This window comes from Cyanistes caeruleus, chromosome Z (assembly GCF_971803275.1).
Source record: "Cyanistes caeruleus chromosome Z, bCyaCae1.hap1.1, whole genome shotgun sequence".
In the NCBI taxonomy this organism is placed as follows: Eukaryota; Metazoa; Chordata; class Aves; order Passeriformes; family Paridae; genus Cyanistes; species Cyanistes caeruleus.
In genome coordinates this window covers 34636452-34663069 of record NC_141732.1, presented here as the reverse complement: position 1 = coordinate 34663069, position 26618 = coordinate 34636452, and the positions used below count along the sequence as shown (strand labels likewise).

Here is a 26618-nt window from a genome sequence, read left to right as displayed (position 1 = left end):
GCAGGCTAGCAATTTTTGAAGAAAAAAATCTTAAAGGTGCAGAATTACTATCCCTAAATACCAAAAGACAGAGGGGGATGTAAACCAGTCTGAACAAGAGAGTTTCAACTGTAATTCAGTAAAGAGTTTATGACCTTTGGAAGAAGTGCATCTCCACTCAGGAAGAGTTCCAAATCTGTATAGACAGAAAATTTAAAGGGCCAAAGCCCAACTAGAACTTAATTTGGTTACCGTAGTAAAAGACAAAATGTTTCCATCAATACATCTGGTGAGCTGCACGACAGAGATGAAGAACAGGCCTAGTAATCCAAAGGGGGAAAATCAACAATCTGCTACACCACTTAGACACACAGAAGTCTATGAGGCCAAATGGGATCCTCCCAAGGGTACTGAGGGAGCTGGTGGAAGAGCTCATTGAGTAACTTTTAATCATTTAGCAGCAGTCCTGGCTAACCAGGGAGGTCTCAGGAGATTAGAAGCTGGCCAGCGCAATGCCCTTCTACAAGGGCTGTATGGTGCTGGAGCACTATAGGCCAGTCAGCCTGGGGAAGGTCATGGAACAGATCACACTGAGTGCCATCACACTGCACATATAAGATAACCAGGGATCAGGCCCAGCCAGCAAGGATCTAGGGAAGGCAGGTGCTACCTAACCAACCTGACCTATGACAGGGTGACCCACTTAAAAGATGAGGGAAAGGCTTTGGATGTTGTCTATCTTGACTCCAGCAAAGCCTTTGACATTATCTCCCACAACATTCTCCTAGAGAAACTGGCCACTCATGACTTGGATGGGTGCACTGCTTATTGGGTAACAAAGTGGCTGGATGGCCAGGCCCAGAGGGTCCAGAATGGGGCTACATCCAGCCAGCAGTTGGTCACAAATGCTTTTTCCAGGGGTCAGTACTGGAGCCAGTTTTGTTTAACAGCTAATTCACTGATCTGGATGAGGGAACTAAGCATACCTCTGCGGACAACACCAAGCTGTGTGGGAGTGTTGCTCTGCTAGAAGGCAGGAGGGCTCTGCAGAGGGATCTGGTCAGGCTGGATCAATGGGCCAAGGCCGAAGGTGTGAGGTTCAGTAAGGCCAAGTGTCAGGTCTTGCCCTGGGGTCACAACTCCACTCAGCACTACAGGCCAGAGCAGAGTGTCTGAAAATCTGCCCAGCAAAGGACCTGGGTGTGATATGGTCCATATCTGGCTGAACACAAAACATCAGTGTGCCCAGGTGGCCAAGAAGGCCAATGGCACCCTGGCCTGTGTCAGCAATAGTGTGACCAGCAGGACCAGGCCAGGGATTGTCCCCCTGTACTTGGTACTGGTGAGGCCACACCTCAAGTTCTGCATCCAGTTCTGGGCCCCTCACTTCAAAAAGAACATTGAGGTGCTGGGGTGAGCCCTTCCAGAGAAGGGCAATGGAGCTGCTGGTGAGGGGTCTGGAGAACAAGCACTATGAAGAGCAGCTGATGGGACTGGGTGTGTTAAGCCTGGAGAAAAGGAGACTCAGGAAAACTTCAAATCTGCAACTACTGGGAAAGAGGCTTTAGTGAGGTGGGGGTCAGCCTTTTCTCCCAACAAATGAGAGAATGAGAAGAAACAGCCTTAAGTTGCACCAGTAGTGGTTTAGACCATGTTAATATGGAAATAATTAGTTACTGAAAGGGCCATCAGTCATAAACCAGGCTGCTCAGTGGTTCACTGTCCTTGGAGATATTTAAAAGATGTGGCATTTAACGACATGGTTTAATGGTGGATTTAGAAGGGTTAGGTTAAATGTTGGACTTGATAACCTAAATGATTCTATATAGAAATGTTTATATGGAAATAAAAATAGCCTTAATGTGTAGACAACAGACAGATGACAAGATTTTACAGGCTGCCCTCTCTGTGAATGGATCTAATTACTGGAGGTAAATAATAAGATGATTTCAGAGGACAGTTTACCGTATTTGTGCTGAAAGGAGATTATGAACAAACAATAAAATTCAAAGACATTGTTTACATGGCCCTTATTTTCACATAACTGGTAATACACAGGTTGAAACCATGGTCCAACCCGGCCATACAAAGTTATTAACTGGAATCCTTTTATTATAATAATTTAACACAATTTTATTACATAACTTCATATTTGAAAATAATTAGCAACAATTAATTAATATGAAATAGAGAGTTCAGGGCTGATTTCTGCAGTTAAAGTTAAAACAAAAGTGCACAGTTTAAATAAAGTCAGATCCAAAAACATTTTAGGCATGGATATGTGTGATGTCAGCAATGAGAAACATGGCCTTCCTGTTCCACAGGACAGTCCAGAAGTTGGTTTGATCAGCATAGTGGTTCCCAATGTTACTTCTTTGTTCTATGAGGTATACCACACAGTCTGGGAGAGAAGTCAGGAGGGTCAGGGTAGCAGTTTCAGCCTTACCATGTGTAGTCTCTAAGGATGTAGGTCCCTTGTATTTCTACCAGTGTATTCCTGAATTCTCCCTTTTTCCTCCCCAAGGTTTTGTTTGAGGTTTCCTCTGAACCTCTGGATTCTCATCAAGTTTCTTTAGTCTCTCCTCATAATCTCTTCATCTGGGTTACCTCTTGTACATATCTTCTGTGCCTCTCTTGAGAGACTCTGGACAATATCCATTACAAAGTGCTAGAGAATGCTTGGTTCCTGTATTCAAATTCTCTCAGTATCTCACACTTGACTCTTGCCTCACTGCCATTCAGTCTGCCCTTTCTGAAAGTATCTCCACACTTTCTCCATGACACTTTTACAACTTTCACGGCAGTTAACAAGCTGTTTACTTGTAAACGGTTACCTTATTCTTCTCTATTCTTTCATAGCTGAATTTCAGTCGGGCTCAGCACACACTACCTGACACAATCTAGCCATTGTTCTATAAACAATCCTGTAACTCTTCTTATATATTAATTTCATATAATCATCATGTTTCAGTCGTCCTCATGGCTTATGCAACTCCCTATCCAGCCATCCTGTTGATATTTCTACTGTGGTTAGAACCATTGTTTCTTGGAGGCAGACTTGGGGAACGGGTTAATATAATCAACTTGCCAACAAGCTTCACCAAGCTTGTCGTGGAACTGTCAGCAGCAACAAATGCAGCTCAGGGACCCTGAAAACAAAGGCAATGTTTGGTCTAATCTTATCACTGAACTAAATACAAGGTGCAGAACACTGAAGTCACCACATTATCTTTAGATTGTGCATACCTGGTCCACAGAGGAAGCTCAAGGCTTGAGAGAGGAAATCACATGCTGCAGAAGATTGGATCGTACATGGTCATCCCTTGCAACGTGTTTTTTTTCCAGTAGGACTTCTATTTGCTTCATTTCAGATCAATAACTTTCTTTGCTTACTTTCTTCTTACCTTCTTACTGGGGCTTCCAGAAATAAGTAATAATAGAAAGCAATATGCACTATTTTATGTGGGATCATTGTGGATCATTGCAGATCATTAAAAAGAAAAAAACGTACAGAAACTTGAATCTCCATTTTATTTCCTTCACCCCTTGCTCAGATCAGAAGTACACAGTTCTGTTCCAAATCGTTTTGTTTTACCCTCTCTATAGGGAGATAGTAGTGTGTGGGATGAAGTCTTCAATTATTTAAAATTCTGTTAAGACCTTGCTTGTTTTGCTCAGGCACCACTTGAGGTACCACCTGAGGACAGCATGACTAACTTACAGCAGCACAGGACCGAGTCCACCAGAGCATAGCTTAGCAGAGTAGAAGTGTTGAAATGGAATCAGAGCCTGGATAAAAGATATCACTTGTGGACTCCACCAGCATTGCCACATGGTGTTTGTGTTGCCAGCTTGATACCAAGTGCAAAACCCAATGGGATGCTGAGGAGAAACACACAAATGTGTCATCCTCCAAGCAGTAACCATTTTCCTCAGGCCATATTCTTTGAGAAGCTGAAAATGTCTCTTTTGTAGCTTTGCACTTAATTCAGCCCTGTGCTTTGCATTCTGTCTCTGAAGACTTTATTTCAAAGTAAGACAATAATCTGTTATCAAGTACAGAAACCATGGTGATGATTGTACTTCCACAAACCTAAATGATTTTCCAATTATGGAAGGAGCTATGAAATGCAATCTTGGCTACTAAAGCTCTCCCACACATCCTACAGATGTTCACAGCTTTCACCATGCTGTGAGACACTCATCAAAATAGAAGCCTAATTAACACCTTTGACAAAGACTGCATAAGGTGACTCACTAGTGTTATGCTGTTAGCAGCAATAACTAGATTCCTTGGACACCACCAGCAGTATCATTCACACATGCACCCATGTCAACCCTTGTAAAGGTGCACATTATCAAGAGAATTAGTCAGGGTAGAACTGAGACATACGATTCTCCGTACTCCAATTACAACCTAATGATTACTTTCACAACACAGTTAAGACACACAAACACAAGTTGTTCTAAAAGGCCACATCAGTTATTAGCTGTTCATGACAATCTGAGTACACAAGGACAATCAGATGAAGAAAAGGGAGAGGTTTATATTTTTTTTTAAAATAAACTTTTAATGTGCTATATAGGCATGATCACTACAAGATCTTCCACCTATACGCAATTCTACACACTGTTAACACACTGCATTTTCACTGTACATTAAAAAATCTGGGAAGAATATTCCTTCAATGGAAAAATATCATACAATCACTTAAATAAACAAAGACAACATTACAGTGCAAACAAAATCCTGGTTTATTTATTCTGCAATTACTGAGTACTTTCTAAAAGTCTTTTAGAAAAATAATAAAAAAACCTTCCCATGGACAACCAATACGTTCTGAGATGATTTCTTCTTGCTGAACCAAGAACCTTGATCTGATCTTTGAAGCTGTAATGAGCAGTATACTCCTCTGTATGATGCATATTCAGATGATTTGTATGAAGCAATGGATCCCAACCAAAAATTTGCAGACAGCAATAAAATGGCACTTGCTGGCTTCGTCTGACTTTTGATCAGACCCATGACAAGAAAGGCCTGGTACAATAGTTATCCCCATGAATTAAAAACAAAGTGCTTAAGGAAGCCAGACAAGGCCTTGGTTAATGATGCTATTGGTTTCTACTAGTAATTGCTGTTAGACAGAGTAGGAGCATACTTTTTTTTTTTCCCCTTTTAAGAAGAAAAACGGGCCATAGAACAGCAATCATGCCAGATTCAACATGCAAAAGAAGAAATATGACATATTTCTGTCCCAAAAGGCTTGATAGTGTTGCTTGAGTCCACAAAGGCCAAGACTCAAGACAGAGCAGATGTCACCTGATTCCTAATCTGTGTGAACTCTGCCACCTTCATAAACTCCTACTCTGGTGAGAGAATATAATAACTTAAAAGTGCCTGTATGCTCTTGTCAGTTGGGTGATGTTAAGAGAATAAAGACTTCAGGAAAATAAAAAAAAAGCAGGTAGGTGAGCACATGAAAACGGGATGTTTGTTTTCACTTGGAGAGGAATGTTGTCTCTGTCCTCCATTGTGCCACCCTCCTCGGAAAACTGGAAAAAATTTTCATTTCCATGCAGTTTCCAATTCTGGGTGAGACAGACAGTTTGACCCACTACCACTGCTGCACAGAATGACACTGGGCTCTTCATATACATATGATCAACTTCTGTTCAATCTGCATTGGATGTCATATAAAGAATAAGGCAGGCTTAAAAGGAAACAGAATATTTAGCACCAGTGACAGTATATGGGTCATCCTTGAGGTTCTTACCAGATTAGACAATACCATGAAGCACTACTTTTACAGGCAGTAAGTGGTTATTCCATTACAATTTTCAGATTTGCACTTCTTTCTAAGCATACATTAAAAAATAGTAGTAGCTAAGAAAGCTGAATTAAATAGCACACAATTTCACAGTCCTATTGCTGTCTGTAAAATACATAACCTGCATATAACCAGTTTGCTACTATACCAGCTGATGGGTCAATGCACAACATTCTAGACATATGTGGGAGATGGCACAACACGAGGACTATAAGGCTATAGATTCCCGAGTTCCAGCTTGTGTACAATTATAATTTTTCACTTATCTCACTGAATGAGCACACAGAGCATGTAGAAAATATGTCCCAAGTGGATGGGCACTGAGCAGGCAGGAGTAAGATACAGAGCAGCTTCCACAGTGCTTCTGGCTGACAGTGCCCAAAATACAGGAGGAGGCAGGCTTCTGCTCATGGTGAAAAAGAGCACTTGCCAGAAGGTATGTGCCAATGAGGCTGTGTCTTAAGAATGCCTTGGTAGACCAGAAAAACAAATTCTGCTCTGCTACATACTGCAGTTCTCACAGCTGCTAAAGCCATCTTGTGGAAAGGCAGTGTGATACACGTTAGCCTGCTACATCAGTAGGACAGCTGCTTGATCCAGATGAATGAGCAAGTGAAGATTTTGCCTACTAAAGCTTTATGAAAGCCTTTGACCACCCTCATGCATAAATACTAACCCACATATCAAAATTACTTATCCTAACTACTTAAAACATTATGGTGTAACTGCCCCAAACAGAATTAGCTGCCTGTACCTACAAATGAAACTTGCAAATGAAGACAGTAAACATTAAGAGATTATTGTACCAAAAAGGATAAAAATATATAACAAACTACTGTTTAATTACATCCCCTATTCGTAAGTAATTGACCATGATTTGCTCTCACAAAATTCTTTTAAGATTGTGTGTCTAACAGAAGTTCAATATTTGACTACCCCAAGAAACTGCATTAAAAAAACCCCAAACCCATCAAGCTATGCGACCAGAGCCAGAGACTTGCTTGCTAAGCAGCTCCTTCTCAGGTCCATCAAGAACACCCTAGGGTCCCTCAGAGTAAGGTTACTCTTTCTCATGGAGAAGTTTCTCAGGGTAGCAAGAGAATAAAAGTTGTTTTTTTAATGCTGAGAAGAACGTGTTGATTCTTCTCAAAGGAAGAACTTTCGTTGGGAAGCACTTTCATTCACATGGAAGGTCTGGGAAGGTTATCTGCTCTCCCTGCACTAAAATAAGTATTCTTTTTCTTAGGCAGCAATACAGTTCTAGAGGCATGCTGCAGCACAAGTGTATCACACACACAGTCCCATAGAAACTCTGCAGAGAGCCCACATTCACAAGACTAAAGGCTGCCTCTCTCCATCATAGACTCAAGCTCTGAATTCTGTGCAACCCAGCTTATTTCTCACCTCCCATCCACAGGAAGGGGTGAGGCTAGGCTATTAGAGAGTCCGTACAGCCACAGGGTAGAGCAAGGACAAGTGTTCTGCTCCTTTGATAGGCAGCTTTTTTGTAGTGTAGTAGTGGATGACTTCAGGAACACTGTCGAAGGGAGGGCTGTTCTGACCCAGGATGTATTTCTCTTTGGTTTTCGTCAGCTTCATATGCATAAAACCTTGGCTGCTCCTGCAAGGAAAGCAAAGTGTAAGTTCATGTTTGTGCATAGGGAAGAGGGACACAGTGCCATGACAGGCTCTCCTTATGGAGGGAAAAGCAGGAGAACAAAATGCCAGTAGCTGCTGGATGGCAGGCCAAGACAGAGGCCAAACTCAGTTTCCAACTGCAAGTTGCAAACTCCCACGGACAATTCACCACAAAGGCAGCCTAAGGTAGTATTTAGTTTTCAGCACCTGTGCTGCCTTGATCAACATGCAAAGCTGTCTCACACAGAAGGTGATCCAGAGCTGTGCCAGGAGACAACCCACTTCCTCCCCACGGCACCTCTCTCCAGCCCCTTCAATATTTTCCTATGAACGCTTATTTTCACTATAGCCAGCCATTACTTCTGGACCCAAATATCTTTGGTGTGGGCCTCTCAGAATCTTGAGGGTCCCTTCATAGGCACAAGCAGGCTATGAACCTTGCTCAGCTAGACAAGACCTGTCCTATTCTACCCTGTGGATAGATGCCTCAGGGCAGATCTTACCCATTCCACCCTGGCTGCAACTGTCCAGACCACATCTCCATGTGTAATCTGGTGGCTTCAGATGGGAAAACTTCTCCAGGTGATCATGTTCCCAAGGTTCATAGCATAATACCGCACTAGGCTGAGCACTATACTGAGCAAAGGCTGCTGTCCCGTGGTCTTTCTGCAGGCACTCTCTTTGAGGGAAGGCTCATGATTAGGCAGGCAGGAGAAGAGTATCAGGGAACTCAGGGAACTGCCCTGCCTGCTCTTGGCAAAGCAACCTGTCCAACGTAATTCCACTCAGATGGTAGCACCCACACTGCCGTACAGCACCAGAGGTAAAGCTGGCCTCAGCTCTTCCCAGAAGTGACTCTACAGTGCCTGCTGTCTTAACATAACAAATAGGCTAACACTTTAAAAGTACAGAGTTCAGCCAGGGCAACACAAGCACAAAGAACAGCTCCTACACGTCAACATGTTAAATGAGGTTTGGAAGGTTTTTACAGCTTGTTTGAGTAAATCCCCAACCTTCTGGCTCCAAGCCACTGTTTCTTCTAGGTGTGTCCAGGGACAGAGACGGTAGCGCTAAAACTGGAATTGGTTTGTGTCAGCAAAGAAACACAATTCAAGATGACACAGAAAGCTGCAGCAGGAAAACAAATTATGTTAAAACCATTTTCTCTAAAATCTGCCATATTCTAGTTAGCATGTGCAGTGTTCCTTTTGTAAGTGCCCGTATCATAACCAAGCTCAAATCTTTCAGGTGTATTCAATTCTCTAATGAAGAGAACCTTTCTGGTGCGCAGAAACCACTCCAGGCACTGTAATTACGGCTTCACCTGCCTAAAATCTTGCTTTAAATATCAATTTCTTAGTGGGAAAATATATCTTTCAAGTCATAACTGATCTCTAAATTATTTCCCTTAAATAAGAGTGACATCTTTAAATACTTACTATGAGGACAGATGTATTGCTGTCTTTTTTCAGTTCACTATGAATCTCCTTTGCTACAAAATGACCTAGAAGTGTGCAGATACATTAATGGAATCACATGTGCATGCTAATTTCAGAAGTATGGCAAGGACAGGAGAACAACTTTTTAAGTGCACTTTAGTGCAGAAAAGGAAAAAGCACAAACCTTTTTGAAGAGGAAGACAATGCACATAGTATGAACAAATTGCTACAAGCCATGTATTCATGACAGACAGCTGTTGCTTCCCCAAGAAGGACCTATGTATATATTCAGGTTTGTGTAGCGCATAGTAATTGAGCTTACACAAAAAGAATTTCTGCTACATATCCTGACAGGTGAGCCTTCTGGAAGGCCACACTGTTTGTGAGGGTGAGGGAAGAAAGAATGTGAGCTAAAAGTTATGAGTAGTAGGTTAAAGGAACGTAGACAAGGCAAATCTATAGCTTCTGCCCTTGGGATACAACAAGCCCAAGCAGCAGTGCAAGGTGGGGCACAAGGGGCCAGAAAAGGAACTGCAGTAGGGAGGGCACATGGTGGAAAGGAGAATGATTCAAAGACCTGCCCATGAAGGTCTACTGCATCCCTAAGTTCCACAGCAAAGTGCAGCCAGCTGCTGGAAGACAGTGACTACTTCTACAGAGTGCTCATGAGGCTGCGTCCGTAACTGGTGAGAGGGGTGTCCCACAATAAAAGAGATGTCAATACTGGAGCATATTCAGAGCAGGACCACTAAATGTGGTCTGGGGATGGGAATACCTCACATAGGAGAACAGGCTTGAGGGAACTGTGCCAGTTTAGTCTCCATGAGAAGAAAAAGTGAAATGGAGGGTGTCAGGTTGGAATCACACACTGCCTAAAAGGAAGAGTTACAGAGAAAACAGAAATTTCTCAGTCAACAAGCACAAGCTGCAAGGAAGTTCCCACTGGACACAGGGACTTCTTCCTCGTTAGAGTCCTAGAGCCCGGGAACCAGGACAAGGCAGGTGAGAAGAGGTTTTCTAAAGCACTCAGCAACCTTACAAGCATGTACTGCTTGGAGCAGGGGATTTGACTAGACATCTGAAGAGGTCCATTCGCACCCAGATCTCCCTGGGCAACTGGAAAGCATGTGAAACTGACTTCAAAGCTTAGCAGGATCTCACACACCTTCTTTCTGTTCAGAAAAGAGAAGAACTGAGAGGTGAGAACATTCAGATACTTGTTACTGCTAGTGTTTGCAGCCAATACCACATTGTTAGTGAGAGACCTCATTTCTAGCCTGGCTACTTTTCTGGATGTCCAGAAGTCTTTAAACTGAGCATTATTGCAGGCTTACTGGTGGATGAAAGCAAAGATTATGTTTTCAAGTACTTTCCGCCTTCACTCCCTTTCCTCTTTCATTTTCCAAAAATTACACTGTCAATGTACTATCTGCCCTCCCTGTTTCAAATGAACTGTGACTGGTTGCAAGTCGACATATCAAAACAGACAATTCTCATCTTCTATAATGTAGAACAAATTAAGCTGGAAGAAAGTCAACTTAGCAGCTTGAAATCATGCCCTCAAATTAAACACTTTCAACTGTAAACTACTCTGTGAAAATATTCACATCTATACTAAGGATCCTTCAGTGGTCTCGCCTACTCTATTTGTCCTGAAAGCCTGTCTCACAGTCTCCCCTCTTCTGGTATGCCTGGACTCACAGAATCAGTGCCTTTAATAACAGGTAAGGGCAAAATGCATCTGCACTTGACTAACAGCAGTGCTGCTAGGCCAATGACTACAATTACAGGGACCATTTCAAAAAGGAACCTGGAAGTCATACTCCCACTTTCCCTCCTCCAAACACTTTCAATCTAAGCTCTGATTTTAGTATGCAAGGAGACCACTGAAATTTCAGGTAATGATGTGGAAAAAAGCTTCATGGTTGAAGTGATTGTAAGTAAGTTTCTGCTCAGTGTTTGAAGCGCTGTTGGAGTCTACCTGAACAAGTGCCTGACTGAGTAGTCCTGATTTTGGAATGCCTGTTTTTCAGTTCAGCAATAACTATTAGAACCTGCCAGGCCCAAGGTTTTCAAAGAAAAGAACCTAAACAGTGATCCCAAGTTCACATATGTGAACACTGATGACAGCCTATGCCTTGAAGAGACAAGACATACACATTTTGCAAGAGAAGGTGCTGGGACCTGAACTAAGGCTTGTGGTATTGCTACTGTGTGAATTCTGAATCCCTTTGTGGTTTTTCTAATGTTGTAATAATTGTTCACCACATTTTCATTCAATTGAGGGAAAACAGCGACAAACCAGTGCTACTAGAGACAATATTCTATCCTTTCTTTCCTTTTTACAACCATTCCCATGAGTTTCAAATACAGAAGAAAAATGCTAATTGCTGATCCCAACACCAAATTTCCTTGAAACTCTCAAGCACAGATGTTTACACAGACACAAACTTGACACATAACTAACAGTCAGACACACCTTGTTTAAAGTGTTTGGCAGCACAACCATAACACCAGGAGACTTTGAATTGCAACCTCCTCACATATTTTTTTTCAGTTTTCAAAACCCAGTGAAGACGGGAAAGGAATTGGGCAGACAGTTAATCAGAACATGCTTTTTTGATCTTACGCATGAAGTGTGATAAAAGCAGGTTTAATAAATATTAATTAGATATTAAACCTAGTATTTTTTTTCCAGGAAATACTAGTGGCTTTGAAACATGATTCAGTGCTCACAATCAGAAAGTTTGGCCAAGTCTTCTGAACCCTGTTTTTGCTGAAGAAAGAGCTGTTTTGTCAGAACATATTTTCTGCATTTATTTTGATGAAACGTCACTTGCACAAAGAAAAAAAGCAACAACTTTGCAACTGCATCAGAAAAAAAAATTCTAGCAATGTAGGAAATATATGTTGTTAGTTTCCCATTCTGAAATGATTTTCCATTTCATAATTTTAACTTGTATTACATGCTGTTATTTTGAACAAAGCCTATAATGTTTCATGTCAATGTACAGCAGCAATAAAATAAAACCTCCTCTGAAAAATAAAGATTCACTACTTAACCCCAGACAATAAGAAAAAAATTGAAAAACAATTTACTGGAGACATTAAGAGGCTGGCCTATGAACTGGTTTTTCCTGTTTCAGCTTTGCTTTTTCAAGCAGATTATACAAAGTACCACCATTCTACACCTGAGGGACACTGTCTACATGATAAAATAAACAATGTTTCTTCCCCAACAAACAAGGTGTAGAAGTGTTCATCTGCACCCAAGATGTGAAGATCACTACTGAGCCCAGGCTCCATTCTCTATAACCAGTTCCTATCTGCTGCTTTGAAGGTAGGGTGAATCTTTAGCTTGTTGGATTTTACATAGAAGTGACAGAATCCATGGCCTCTGCTAATAGCCAGGACCCTACCATTATGGCCTAGTAGTAATACATTTCTAAATATTTTTATTCAATTGCTAATTTAGAGACACATCAAAAATCCCATGACCTCTTTGTAAAGTGTATTGACAGGAAGAAACTTGTAATTTTTACAGTATTACTAGAGTTACTTCTGAGAACAAAAATCAACAGAAAGGTGCAAGACCAGCATTTATCCAGAACTATTCAAGGTTTATGTACTCTACTTTGGAAATCAGGATCACTTCTACAGACTGTAATGACAAAAAAAAAAAACCACCAAAAACCCAAAAAAAAACATACCAAAAAACAACATAGCTTGCAGTTTCCTTTGCTATTCAGGGAAACCACATGCCTGTTTATGAGTCCACAGGATCAGGATGTCAAAAGGCACCACCCTCTCTGAATTCAGCTCTGTACTTCCAGCGGCTATGATTGTGCAGAAACCATCTGACAGAACAGAAAGCAATGCCTCTTACTGTTTTTGCTCACAGACTGCACATTTAGTTAACTTGTGAGATAATCCTTATCTAAAATTAAGAATAGTCACATTTCCCAAAAGTGAAATGTGAGTCAGGAAATGAAGTGGTGCGGGCACGGGTGCACACTGCTGCAAGAGCCTTGGGAGGGGGAAATCCTGACTGAAAGGATTAGCTAGTACAGCCCAGTTGGTGCCTGGTCTTCACTGAGCAAGACTGAAACGTGGTAACTCCATCCTGAGATCCTGTTCTATTGCTACATCAGGAAGGTACCTCTGTGAGCTTGATGTTCACTGAAGTAATTGCTGGAACATTTACAAGTAAGAAATGGCTCTCCCTCTGATTTGCACAACTACTTCTATCTTTTTCACCACTCTGCTTGTTAGTAAAGAACCAATCTCAGACAAGGAATTTGAAACTAGGCATTTCAATAGCAGCCAGGAATTTCTGGTCATAGCACAGTTACCAGGAGTATGGGTCTCTAATTCTTACCCAGCCTTCTGCAATTATAATTGTGTTTAAGGAAAGAGTGGGTGAGTATAAGCGAGTCAAGTATCTACAACCCTGAAAGAGTACAGAAAAGAGGAAACAAAGGGAACAATCCAGGGCTGACAGATGAGATTCAAGAGGATGTACCCTCCTGCCTTTGGGATAATTTTGTTCTGGGAAAGCAGATCATACTCTATCCCTCTTCAGCTGTGCAGAATTTAAACAATACTGACAAAGAGGCTTAGCTCCTTGGATCCCAATCCATAGAAAGATGCTTTCAGCTTCAAACACTTGTCACCAACAATACCAATTCCTTGTTTCTAACTGAGATGAACAATACAAATGTGTACTTCAATAAGACCTTCTCTGATGCCCCCAGAGGTAGCTAATCCACATGCAATTAAATTTCACTGGGTAAACTACAGCATCTCAAAGTGACAGACACTGACACGAACAATTAAACTACCTCAATAATTATTTTATCCACAGATGAAGTTTAATTTAGCAATGAAGCTACTTTCATGTTCATTTCATTTTATTTGGAATGATTAATTTTTGGAACTTGAATTAGACAAATATTTCACACAAATTCCCCATGCAAGTTAAGCCTGTCTGGCCCTCTCAATGTCCACAGAACACAAAAAGGTTTACTGCTATTGGAAAAAATGCTCTTCAGAGTTGTCTCCATTATGCAATATTCAGTTATATGAAATGAAAATGAGCAAGTTCTACCATCTGTTCACTCTTCAAACACAGGTAAATATTTGGGTAGACTCTCATTGCTGTATTTTCGGAAACAAAAATTCTTTTGCTACTAGAGAAAAGAAAACTCAAAAACTAGAGTGAAATAGTTTGGGTTTGGTTTTGGTTTTTGTTTTATTTTTAGAAAAAGCTTGTCACATGAAACAGAAGAATAGATTTTAAATGACTGTTACTTAATCTCAGTACAAAATCAGGGCGTGATTCTTACTTTTCCCCTGAAGCAGAAATGAAACATTTAACCGGAAAAAAAAAAAAAGCTGACTCACACATGGTAGTAAAGGTCCCTGAGAAGCACAAACACACCTAATAGACAATGGGAACATTGCAGTCCTGTGCAAAGAGACCACAAAAGGATACTGAAGGCATGAACTCAGCTGTCCAATACAGCAAAATATAATTTAACTGTCACCTTTCCCTCTGGAAGCTGTGGTCTGGATGAATAACAAAAATCACTCAACTGATGCAAGACTTAAGTGAAATTCTTTTTAAAAAAGGTCATATTCCATATTCCAAGACTTTGAATTCAAGGGAAAATTTAAGCCTAAGGGAAAATTTATTCCAAAGCTTGTGCCATTCATGCCTCAGTGTTTGAAAATGTCTAGAGGACCCCAATATTCGAGAATACACAGATCAAATTACAAGAGACAAGACGAACTGAACCACAATTTTAACGTAGGTATGTTCCAGCTGAAGGCAAACCTCTTTATTACAGAGACCCCAAAAATAATAGCAGAGGAATAATGATTCAAAATACATTCCTACGAAATATTTTTCTTCTCAAATCCTAGAATGGAATTTTAAACTTATTTTAAAAAGGATCAGCTTTGGTGCTATTTATAAAACTGTTACAACCAGGTGTCACCATCATCTCAGCAGTAAAATGTATTTTTCAGAACAGACCTGTGAAGAAATGGCATAAAAGCCAAAGTGGCAGGAGTAATGCTAGTGAAAAGGCCAAGTCAGCTTGTACCCCAGACCTACTTGGAAGGTTAGGCTCCACATCAGACCCCATCCTTCAGGAAAGAAAGAAAGGAAACACTTCTCTTTGCACCTGTATAGCCTATAGCAAGGTCAAGGGACTTCTTCTACTCCTGCACAGAAAATCTTGACAGTCTTCCTCAGCTAGAAAAGGAAATTAATTTATTATCCTGTCATGAGTGGGAGAGTTGGGCTAGATGATCTTTGATCCTCCCTTCCAGCCCCAACTGTTCTGCAAATCTGTTTTGTGGTATGTTGAAGACAAAATCTGTAATGTACTCTGCTCAGCCTAAGCTACATAAGGCAAATTCAGAGCAGTGCTGAGACTGGAATACTGCTCATCTCCTAATTCTGTAGATATTTCATCATTAATCTTGGGTTTTTTACTTCGAAGAACTGTAGCAAAGCTGTACAGCTTTACTCCAGTAAAGTGCACAAAACAAAAGGAATAAAATCTCCAAACAAACTGTTCAGCCTAAAGCAGAAGCAGCAGGAGCATTTCAAACTAGAACCAGAAAAAAAAGCCCAGTTAATCCAGGTTTATTTATTTAAGTGGACACCAAATGAAGACTAAAAATCTCTTAACATTTCCAGATAGGAAGACACTAATTCAGTGACTGTAACTATGCATCATGCAATCCCAAACACTCTGGAGTCCTTCGGAGCTAAAACAGTACAGCAACAAATAATGATCATCTTCTTATAAGGCATCACAGAAGCTAGGGCTTATAAATACATTTACTATGTTTTTCTGGCAAGTACTTACTTCAGTGAAAGAGAATAGTCATGCTTGCTTGTTTGACTATTTCTTACAAGGTAGCTACACTCCTTACATAAACGTAACAGGTTTTCTGCATCTGTCCGACTGATTGCTCCATGATACCATCTAGAAAAAAGCAAAGAGGTTAATGCACACACAAATATTCCCACATTCATACTGTTTTCACTGCTTGATTTTTTAAGGTATGAATTGTTACCAACAGCACATGGATACCTTTAAAATCTAATATATTATTGAAGAAAAGCACTAGATGAAGTTATTACAAATTGTGGAGGCTTATAGTTCCTGTCAGCTGAGGGGAAAAACTCAGATCAGGAAGCCACGCAATAGGATTGGTTTACATGCCTATGTAAGAAATTCTCACTTAGGGCAACACATTATAATCTGTTTTGGAAACAGATCCATGATATACACATTTGCTCTATTTCATTCTTGGGATATATCAGTTTTAAAGCTAATATACAAAATAAAAAACCAAAAAAAAGCAAAGAAACAGAAGATGGAAAATGGAGAATGTGGACAGCTAATAATGGAAAACATTTGCTAAAATAAATCTTTTAAAAAAGGAGAAGAGTAATAAAGTTGAAGATCTATCGAAAAGGCACAATCTAAACAAAGCTGTGGCAACTCTGGAGCGTTATATAAATCTCTAGTGGATCTGGGGAGTGGATGAGAACAACATAGGGGGAAAAAAGGAAATCGGGAGAGGAGAGGTGGGTCCTTCATTAAACTAGCCAGTGCAGACAACGAAGCTTCTCATTCCCTGCTGCTCTGTATCAGCTTTCAAAATCTCAGACTCCACAAGTAAGCACTTTGACCCTTCCCTAAGTTTCCAGAGCAATGAAATGTCTCTGTACTGTGCCAAACATGTCTCTGAGGAAGATCTCTACCTCCCTGCAACTGCCAAGTGCACTTTGGAAAACTATTTGACACTACCACATTTGCCTAAGCAAGCCAATGAACACATCAGAAGCACTCTCTGTCTGTTCTTACCAGGAACTGTTGCTTGCTTTGCGTAAAATAATTTTATTCCATTTGTTCTTACCCTAAGAAAGATGCTCCAACTAAAAGATAGGTGAATAAAGACTAGATAAATCTCTTTGACAGCAATCATGCTCTTAACTACCTTGTGCTGGTGTCTCCATTGTAAAATCCAATGACTGTGCTAAAAAAAAAAAGTTTGTGCTTAAATTAAAAATTCATTGTGTGCTTGATTAAAACTAAAGTCTGCATAAGAGGGAACTAAAAAGAGCTTATACTTGGTATATTCAAGACAGACCAGAAAGGGAGGCCCTGACAGCTTCATCACTTCACAAATAAGGTGGAGACACAGATGCAAATGATTTCAGGCAGTCTTCTCCTCATCTCCCATTAGATAGTTGCTGGTGAAAGATATTTCTTAACAAACAATTTAAAGACTAGATTGCCTTCTGAGTGTGAGAGAATAATAGTAACACAAATATGAATCAAGAAATGGATTTGGGAGAATTTAAAAACTTTTCCTATTAATTGCAATTATCTTTATTTTCTCCCCAAAGGGCCAAATATTACCTTGCCAAAATAAAGGAGATATTCAGAGACTCTGATATTCTGAGAGAAATAAAAAAAGAACACAGGGCTAGTTTGAGGAAGAAAAACCTGCTTTTCAGAGTTGGAAATAAAACAATTGATAATATCTGATTCAGATGTGATGTCTGGAAGCTGTTGTGGCTACACCTGACAGTAAACAGCAGTATCCAGAAGTGTAATTGTTTGTGAGTCATATGCTCACGTAACTGGGACACTCTGATTGCTCCTGTTCCAGCTACCTAGTGCGATAAGCAAAGTGCAATAATAAGCTTTGAGTTCCTGAGTGATTTGCTGTTCAACTGTATTGGGTCTGTTTGTCCTGGGTGTGCTTATTTTTTAAATGCCAGCATATAAGCATTTGTGAAGAAATGTCACATGTTCAAACATCAGTGGTGTGGCCTTAAAAAAGTGCAGTGACAGCTTGTGAAAGACACCAGTGCAAAAGTACGGGATGTCTTCTAAGATATCCTGGAAAACAAGGCACACAATGTAAAACTGAAAGAAAATTCTAACATAATCACACACTTTGACCCTTAACAGGATCTCCTCCCAGGTTTGTAAGTACCCTGATGGTGGTTTACAGAATTCTCTTCCAGACATCCCTTACTTTGTTAATGGTCAGGTTTCAGCCACCGAGGGGCCACAACTCCACTGAAGACAGGAGAGCAGGAGCAACTATACAGTAAGTATAATAAGTTGCTACAGCTTATATAATGCACTACACTATTCTGTTTCTGAGTTAGAGCAAAACAGGAAACCAGATCTTGATTATAAGGCTGGGAGGGATTCACTTTCAATAAGACAATGGAAACAGCAGAACACGCTTTTTCTTTACACTGTTATTGAGGAAATAGAACAAATTACTTTGATTCCCCTGGGTCCATGAGTTAATAAGTTCATAGTTACAGATTCCTCAGTCACAAGTAACTTAAAATATTTTCTTAACATACTAACACACCTTGGTGTTTCTGCCTGTTTAGAGAATATCCTAACCTACCCACTCACTTGCCAATTTGTGTGCATCCTTTCCTTTAGATCTTTCTGCAAAAACAGACTCCACTTTTGCAGAAAACGCAGGAAGGGTTTGGCATATGTTGTGGAGATATCTCATACTACTAAAACCACAGTAATTTGAATTATTATGAATAATCAATGGTAAAATAAATGTAAACTCCTGCACTTTCTGATGCATCACTGTTAACTGTGCATGCATTTGAAGTTTGATCCATCATACTGAAGAATCAAAAATAACTTCATGTCACTGGCATTTGAATACTTAAGAAGGAAAAACTAGACCTGCAGTTTTCAGTTGTAACATTTAATTGCAGTTATACTACAAGACAGAATGATGCCATAATATATTTATGTGTCAAGAATTAGGTAACAGAAACTCACCTTCCTGCAGCTTAAATGTAAATTTTTAATGTATTTGGGACTGGGTGAGCATTTGGTGAGCTGGAACTTCCCAACTTGGAGAACCAAATTTACAGTTAAATTTGCAGCTTTTTAGTTATTTAGCTATTTACCTATTAGCTGTTACCTATTTAGTTATTTACCTAACAACATCACATTCACAATAAAGGTTGCTACTTCCTCTACTGGAGATAAACATACAATCAGTCAATGGGCAGATGGTTCAAAGGCTGAGGTTCATTAGATGAAACATAACAACATGCAAACGATGATATTATCTGTTTCAAACTTAAGTTTCCAAATACTGCTTGAAAAATAACATGTCAAAGGAAAGTAATTTCTGGATCTACCTCTTCTCAAACACTAGGAGAGGATTCCCTTCTACTGAGGATTTGAGGTGTAAAAGGATTGTTAATCCTCCCAATACCACTAGCATTAAGGAACAAAGTATTCTCACGAAGTGCATACTCACATCCATGCCATATTATGCCCTCCCTCTCCAGTGCAAATAAAGTCTGCCTCTAACCCAGAATGATGGTTTCTGGAGTGGACTGACTTCAGGGACTCAAGACACAGTTTCTTCACTCTACTGCATGAATCCATTGGCTTCTCAATGCCCAGGAATATCAGTATAACTGTTGTAAATTGCTCCACATGAGGATTTTTCTCTGTGTAGCAGGAATTCTTGTTCCTTCTCAGAGGCTGCACCTTTGGTATGATACAGGACAGCGGGTCATTCCATCACACAAGCCACTGTCCAAATTGTTCAAAGAAGGGCAAGAATGAGGCAGGATAGGGGCTACTCTTGTGGATACCAGACGTTCACTACAGGGAATTCTCCCAGAACCTGAATTTGGTGCTGATAGAAGTGCATCTAAATACCACTCTCAAGTTTGACAACACAAGGGTAGAAATAACAATCTCCTTTCTGAAAGCTGTTTAAGTGGTCTGGAGAAGAATCACAGCCAAATGCAAGGCAAATCTGATGTAGTAGAAACATGCTCTGCAGCCACAAATATATAGAACTCATGCACCTTTAAAGAGAATTTGGTTAAATGTGATATACAACTTCTTTTTCCCTAATGCAATATAAACAACAAAGTTGAAAATGGAGTAACTGCACACACTTGACAGATAAAATACCCTGTTCCTGAGATGAGTTTCCTGTTTCACACTATTTCGTTCTCCCACAAAGATTACTTACACTCCACCTGATTAGGAAGAGTAGGTCTTTGGGGATACTGAGGAGGGAAGGTGGACAGTAGGATCTGGACACTTGCTGCCCCTGTAAGTGGGGAGGCAAAGAGCGAGAGAGCAATTACTGTGCTTACTTACATCTGCTTTTCCAGCTGAATAGTTGGATCTATTCTCTCTCCCAGGATCCCACAAAATTCTGGACTGCCATGTTTGATGGGTTTAAATCCTCCTCCAGGTGCTCTTAATTGCCTGTGCTGGTCACTTGAGGGAGAAGGAGATGTTTGCCGTTTCCCACTTCCGTTAAACTGGGCTGCAAGACACACAATAATTACCTTTCCAGGCAAGGTTAGCAAAGAGCAAAAGAGTTGTAGCAGTTAGAGAGGTTTTCACACCCCACAGAGAATAAACATATGCCCACTAGCATTAAGATGCTTTATCTACAAAGGTACATGTATCACATAAAGTGCTTCTTACTATGCAGAGTACACAGTCCTAAAATTCTCTTGCTTTTCCAGTAATAAAATTCACACTCTTTTAAACCTTGTTATAATAACTACTGCTTATCTTGACGTTTGATACTTTGATCCTCTAGAGACGATGCTGTTAAACAAGTAGCAGTAACAAGCCTTCAGTCACCTGCCATAATTCCAAAAGCAAGTAAGTGAGAACATCAGTTAGCCTCAGGTTATGTGGTATCATCCTAACAGTCATCTGGAAGCAAATCAGGCAGCAAACACCCATCTATCTATATCTGAAATGCTGTCCAGCAGCAAAGAATTAACAGTGCATCCACTCACACACTACTGGCACAAAGCTTGTGCCTTTAAAGTCTAGGAAACAGAGACAAAAAAGAAACACAGTCTTTCATAATTTCTCTCACTAACTACATTATTCAAAGAAAAGCAATACCACTTATTTTTCAAAACTGTAACTTATTAGAGTACTGCAACACCTGTAGCCAAGCCCATACTAATGATGTCAATATCCTCATTCTACACTTGCAGATTCCACACAGCTGCAATTAAAAAAAAATTAAAAATTAAAGCACAGAATATTGACAGGAACAGTGAAAGAATCTACCCACATTGCTCTCTATGGGTCTATGGTCAAAAACTAACACTCCCAGCTGCAGATTACTGTATCTTAAGGTCATCTAGCAAGGATCAGACAAGAGAACCTTCACTGTCAGGAGGTAAAAATCACAGTGCTCACAAGCACAAACTGCTCAATCAGCCCCTATGTGAGTTTCAACAGCAATACTGGGGAAAAATGTTACAAGGAAAACTGAAGGCAATCCCTACAAAACTTATAGGCCTCATGCATTTAAAAGTGAATATACTGTAACACACAGCCAAGCAGGCACGTGGGTGATAGCATTAAGTGTTTTAAAGCAGTGAGCTGCAATGTTCAAGTTCAAGATAATGCACAGTGACATGTTGGAGGTGGAAAGTGTTTTGGAGATGTTTCTCAAAAATTTATTTATGCTTTTGTCATGAAGCTTAGGACACTTCCACATGCCCCCTCTACTCAGAGAAAGTAGACACAATTTTTATTATTGCAAACTTTGGGTAACTGTATTCAATCACATTCCTAAGTATGCATGGTGGAAATATGCTGATTCTTCCTTAATACAAACTCAGATTTAGCCTCATTATTGGATAATGAAAGCTGATTAGCGTAACAAAGAGAAACATTGCATGTGGGTACTTGCCTGTGACATATATGAGCAGTATTATTATTTTAACTCTAAGAAGAACACCCAGCTGTAACTTGGGTATTCTCTGAAAACCAGTGAGCTTATTGCCACCTTCTGAATATGGAACATCTTTCAGACTCCAAAAAATTCACAAAACAAACTCAGTTCTGATTGTTAACAACTATATCTTTACAACACGGAATCACAGAACAGCTTGAGTTGGAAGTGACATTAATGATTATCTAGTTGCAACCCCCTAAGAGCAGGGAGATGCCGCCACAGGCAGTGATTTAATCCACTAAACAACACTGTTCAGAGTCCCAACCAACCTGGCTTTGAACAGTTCCAGGGAAGGGCCATCCACAATGTCACACAGGGCAACCTCTTCCAGTGCTTCACCATTGCTGACTAAACAACATCCTCCTAACATCTAATCTAAATCTCTCTTCTTTTAGTTTAAAAGCACTCTCTTATTTTTTTTTTAAGCTCTATATGCTTGTGTAAAAAGTCATTAACATGATGGTAAGAGGTAGGAGCTATTCTCCAAAAACAAGATGAAGTTAAACTGCAGATGCTTTTGAATGTTAGGGCTTTTTTCTCTGTTTGAAAAGTTCAGACATGTCTCTGCACTTCCTTTTTTTTTTTCCTTTTTTCTTTTTTCCCATTTGTTTGTGAATTAATTTGTCAGGAAGAAGCAGTCTTGAAGGGATATCCAGACAGATTAAAGTGACAAATAAGATACTCAGCCAGGTACCTGCCCACCCAATGCTGTAATCAGGTCTGAGTTTTGGCTGCTACGCGTCTTCTCTTAAACAAAGGTAAAGCACATTCAGCCACTGCAGTTATGGAACCGACTGCAATATCTGACACTTCCACAGTCTCCATAAGGCCTCTCTTCCACTGCTCTGTAATTTCTGCCATACTCCCATGACAGCAGCATGCCAGAACTCCTTTGCTTTAAGTCCCTCAAGGTCCTAGGCAACACCTTTCCATGCAGAAGCAGCAGAAGTCAGAAAAAGTCTGGCGTTTTTAAGTCCTCCGTCCACCACCCCATCATCAGTGTTGGAAACTACTACCAAATGACCCTCTTGACCATTGAGACACTCTTTATAAGAGAGGGAAATACATATCGTAAAGCAATACTAAGATCTGTTTTACAGACTTCACAGGCATTTCCTGAATGAAGGTTTTCTGTGCCCACATGGCAGTTTGAAGAGGGCAGGTTTCTCATAAACTCTGTGGAAGCTAGATTCAGTGTGACATTCTTGAATGAGCCCTCCAATACCCAAGTGATCTACCTATCCAGTGGGCTCTCCCTGTTGTTATCTCCTTTTCTAGACAGACTTGTGTACCTGGAAGCTACTTTGTTCCTGTTACTTTGCCAGCCTCAATTCTGGGCAAACCAGTCTGCCCAGCTCAGCAGGAGTTTTAACAAGACCTGCTTGCTTCCCATAAAAGCCATCAAAAACACATTTTAGCTGTACAGCCTCCAATAAAACAACCATAAATTTGTTTGTGAAAGAACTCCAGCTGCAGAGAGTTAAAATGCTGCATTCCACTTCTGCTACAGAGTGACACGTCTTTTAGCACAGCAAAATCCATAGGTTACACTGCTCCATCCACAGTGCCAGCATGGCACCAGCTCCAGCCCCATCCTTTGGAGTCAGAGCACAGACACACTCGGCCTCAGCACATTTCAAATCTTGTGCATTCTGACAAATCTCAAAGTCCAGGTTGGAGATAAACAGGTTTTAGCTCCAGCAACATATCTTGAAATCATGGAAGAAGAACAATTTTTTTTCCTTCAAAGACCTGCATGAGTAATTAGGCTCATGGTAATTCCAGTGTTGCTTGCCATTTTGGTTTGTTTCTACAGTCTGTCACCTGACAAATCGAAAACATTTGCTGCATAAGTCTCCACATCTGCAAAAACAAATGTCTGCTGTTCCCTGCAGATGAATTTCTCAAATAGGAAAGTTTCAGCAGAGGATCTCCATGTAATTGGGAGATGGAAACTGTAAGCCTGTGAAGTGGGACTTACCCATTGCTAAAATTTTTAGTAGTTCAACCAACATTGCACTTTTCAGAAAAACCCACCTCAGCTAAGAACTGAAAAAAACTTTTCCTGAGTTCCACTGTGGAACCACCAAATAAGTTAGAAGAGCACTTCATACATCTCAGCAGAGGGTCAATACTTCTTCATTGCAAACTTTCCACCATTTCAAACTTCAGACTTTCCTTATTTTAAACATTTACTACTCTTAGGACAAAGACGAATGCTAGAGACACCAGATGAAACAGCAGCTTGCAACTATGCTTGTAGCCAATCCTTAGACACTTCTTTGTGAAACTAACTAATCTATAATGAATGGCAGATGTAATGAGAGAAATCTAATTAATCTCAAAAAGTGTTTACTCTTGTTTTTTTAAGTAAGAATTCTCTATGCTTAACTTGGAAGTAATCCAACCATATCATAATACCATATAATTAAACCTTTCTTTAGTCTATTAATTCTGTAAAGTAAGATTTTGCTCTGTGTGCTTTTGTAACTGCATAGTACTGAAATATTACACATAAGCCAATCATAAAATCTTGTATTGAGCTGACCTTGTTAATTTACAATTACATTTAAAAACTGAAAAGTAGATATAAAGAAAAACATTGACAAAACTCAGATTCTTCATTTTAAAGCAACTCAGAAACACCCTATTTCAGAATTTACCTGATAAAGACCAAAAAAGTGGACACAAAGATGAATACACAGCTTAAGACAAACTCCAAAAGAATTAAAACTTAATTGATTTCATATAATATGACCAATATGTGAAGGATAATGTCTACGATTACATATGCACATATACAACATATATGTTTTTATATATATATCTTTAAGACCAAACTGTTAAAACTAATAATCCCATCTCTGTAGCTGCTGTATTACTATTTGAGAAATTTGTGAAGAGTGATCTCACTGGCAGCAGATGTATACTGGTGCCACAGCTTGTATCTCAGCATCACTAAGCAATAAAGTTGCTGGTTTTTGAAAGAAAAATTACTTCAGGGTAGCACAAAATCACCAACCTTGTGTGGGGAGTTACGTGACCAGATCAGGTTGTTTATGCAGTCATTTCTTCCCACAGAATGAAAAAAATATGGAGACTGCAAAAGCTCCTTGAATAATTGTTTCCAATGCTTAACTGTTCTTGCAGAGAAAAAAGCAACTTGAGTCAGAACCTTCCCTGATTCATCTTATATCTCATCTTCCCATCACACACCTGCTTATTTGTGAAGAAACTGGCTCCATCTTATTGAGGATCTCCTCACAGGCATTAGAAAGTGCCCATTAAGTCCCACCCAAAGTCTTCTGTTCTCCAGGCTAAGCAAGCCCAGTTCTCTCTTCACATGTGCTGTCATGTGCTGCAGTTTCTTGTCATTTTGTTGGCTGTGTGCTAACAAAAATGTTTATCAACATCCCTCTTATATCAGAATCCTGCCACAGCACTATGCATAGTGCAAGAAATATGAAGAGGAACAGTCACTTTGTTTGAGGAACAGTCACTTTGTTTCATCCACTAGTTTGCTCCTATTCAGACAGATTAACATGTTCTAGCTTTCATCATGGTGAGGAGCATTGCTAGCCACATCTAGACCACTTTCCCCCAGGACTCCTTAAGCCCCTTCTATCAAAGCTGTATCCCAGCACATCAACCAGATCTAGGTCCATATCACTGCAGGGGGTTAGTCTGCTCCCAATGCAAGTCTGTTCTCATTAGGTTTTGGAAGCCTATTGTCAGTCCATTTCTCAAGCCTGTTCGGGTTCCAGAATGGCATCTTTGCACACACTCTCCCCTCCCTTGGCTGCTATTCCAAGCTTGATAAGGAGCACTTCCTCTCCTTCTGCTCTTGGTTACTAATAGGTATGCTATACAGGAAGGGTTCTTGAACATCACACTTGTAACCAGATTCCAGAAAGAATCACTGACATTATCCATTGTGGTCAATGACTCTGATAGGTTTTTGCAGATCTCCTGGTCCACCCATCTGGGCTACAATATTCCAAACACAGCTGATGCCACTGCACAACATGCTGAAAGCTAAAGTCAACACAGATGACACCTACTGCTCTCTTTCCATTAAGAGATCTAATAGTTTTAACACAGAAAGCAAACAGGTTTGTCAAGCAGGATTTACCCAGGGTAAATGCACACTAACTACTCAGTAATCATTGCTCTCAGGCTTCTTCCATGCTCACTCCCACAGCCACATCTCTTCCTGCCTCACCCCCAACACTTCATCACACTGTCCCTTTGAGAATCGCTCCACAATTTCAGGACCCTGCAAACCAGCTTCCTCATCTTAGAGATACTCAACAATAAACAATATCTACATCCCATCCATTAAAATGAAGTAGGGACAAGGAGTGAGAGAATCAGAAGTTTTAGTTATATGAAACAAATGCTAAGATGACTGACAACAGGTTGGCTGAAGTACCAAACAAACAGTGCAGTGTTCCATATTTCTGCAGCAGGTAAAGATTTGAGATGACCCACATTCACTTTTCAGATATTTCTTCACAAACACATACACATCAAAAGAGCATAAGTATTTGATTTACCCCAAAGTCAAATATGTATGCTGTAACTGTGAGAGAGAATTTTGAGGCTGGGATCTAGGAATCCTACCTGCCAAAGCTGGGATGGTGACTTTGTTCCACTCCCACGGCTGATCGTACTCATCTGCAGGCCTGTCATCATCCTGTGGCAATTTGCTTTCTCGTAAACGGCGACTCACCACACTTTCAGAATCAGATTCCACACCACTGCCTTCTGGTTCATAGGGTGTGTCGTAGAGCTGCATGTTTTTCTGATGGGACTTCATGCCTTCCTGCTGTTGAAATTCTGTTGGCAAGGAGGAAAATTGCATCAGAATCACTACTAACCATGTCTTATCATTACAGTCTAT

General features: G+C 40.2%; 1 protein-coding gene across 1 annotated transcript in view; it reads right to left on the bottom strand.

Annotated features, from left to right (window-relative positions):
• Positions 1 to 4529: 4529 nt before the first annotated feature.
• SHB (SH2 domain containing adaptor protein B) overlaps positions 4530 to 26618 on the bottom strand; it is a 59706-nt gene continuing 37617 nt past the window's right edge. Inside the window, exons 3-6 of the mRNA XM_023943828.2 lie at positions 26339 to 26554; positions 20098 to 20269; positions 15766 to 15885; positions 4530 to 7428 (exon numbers count right to left, since the gene is read on the bottom strand). Of these exons, the coding sequence (XP_023799596.1) occupies positions 7245 to 7428; positions 15766 to 15885; positions 20098 to 20269; positions 26339 to 26554 (692 nt within the window). The 3' untranslated portion in view covers positions 4530 to 7244. The remainder of the gene's footprint in view (positions 7429 to 15765; positions 15886 to 20097; positions 20270 to 26338; positions 26555 to 26618) is intronic.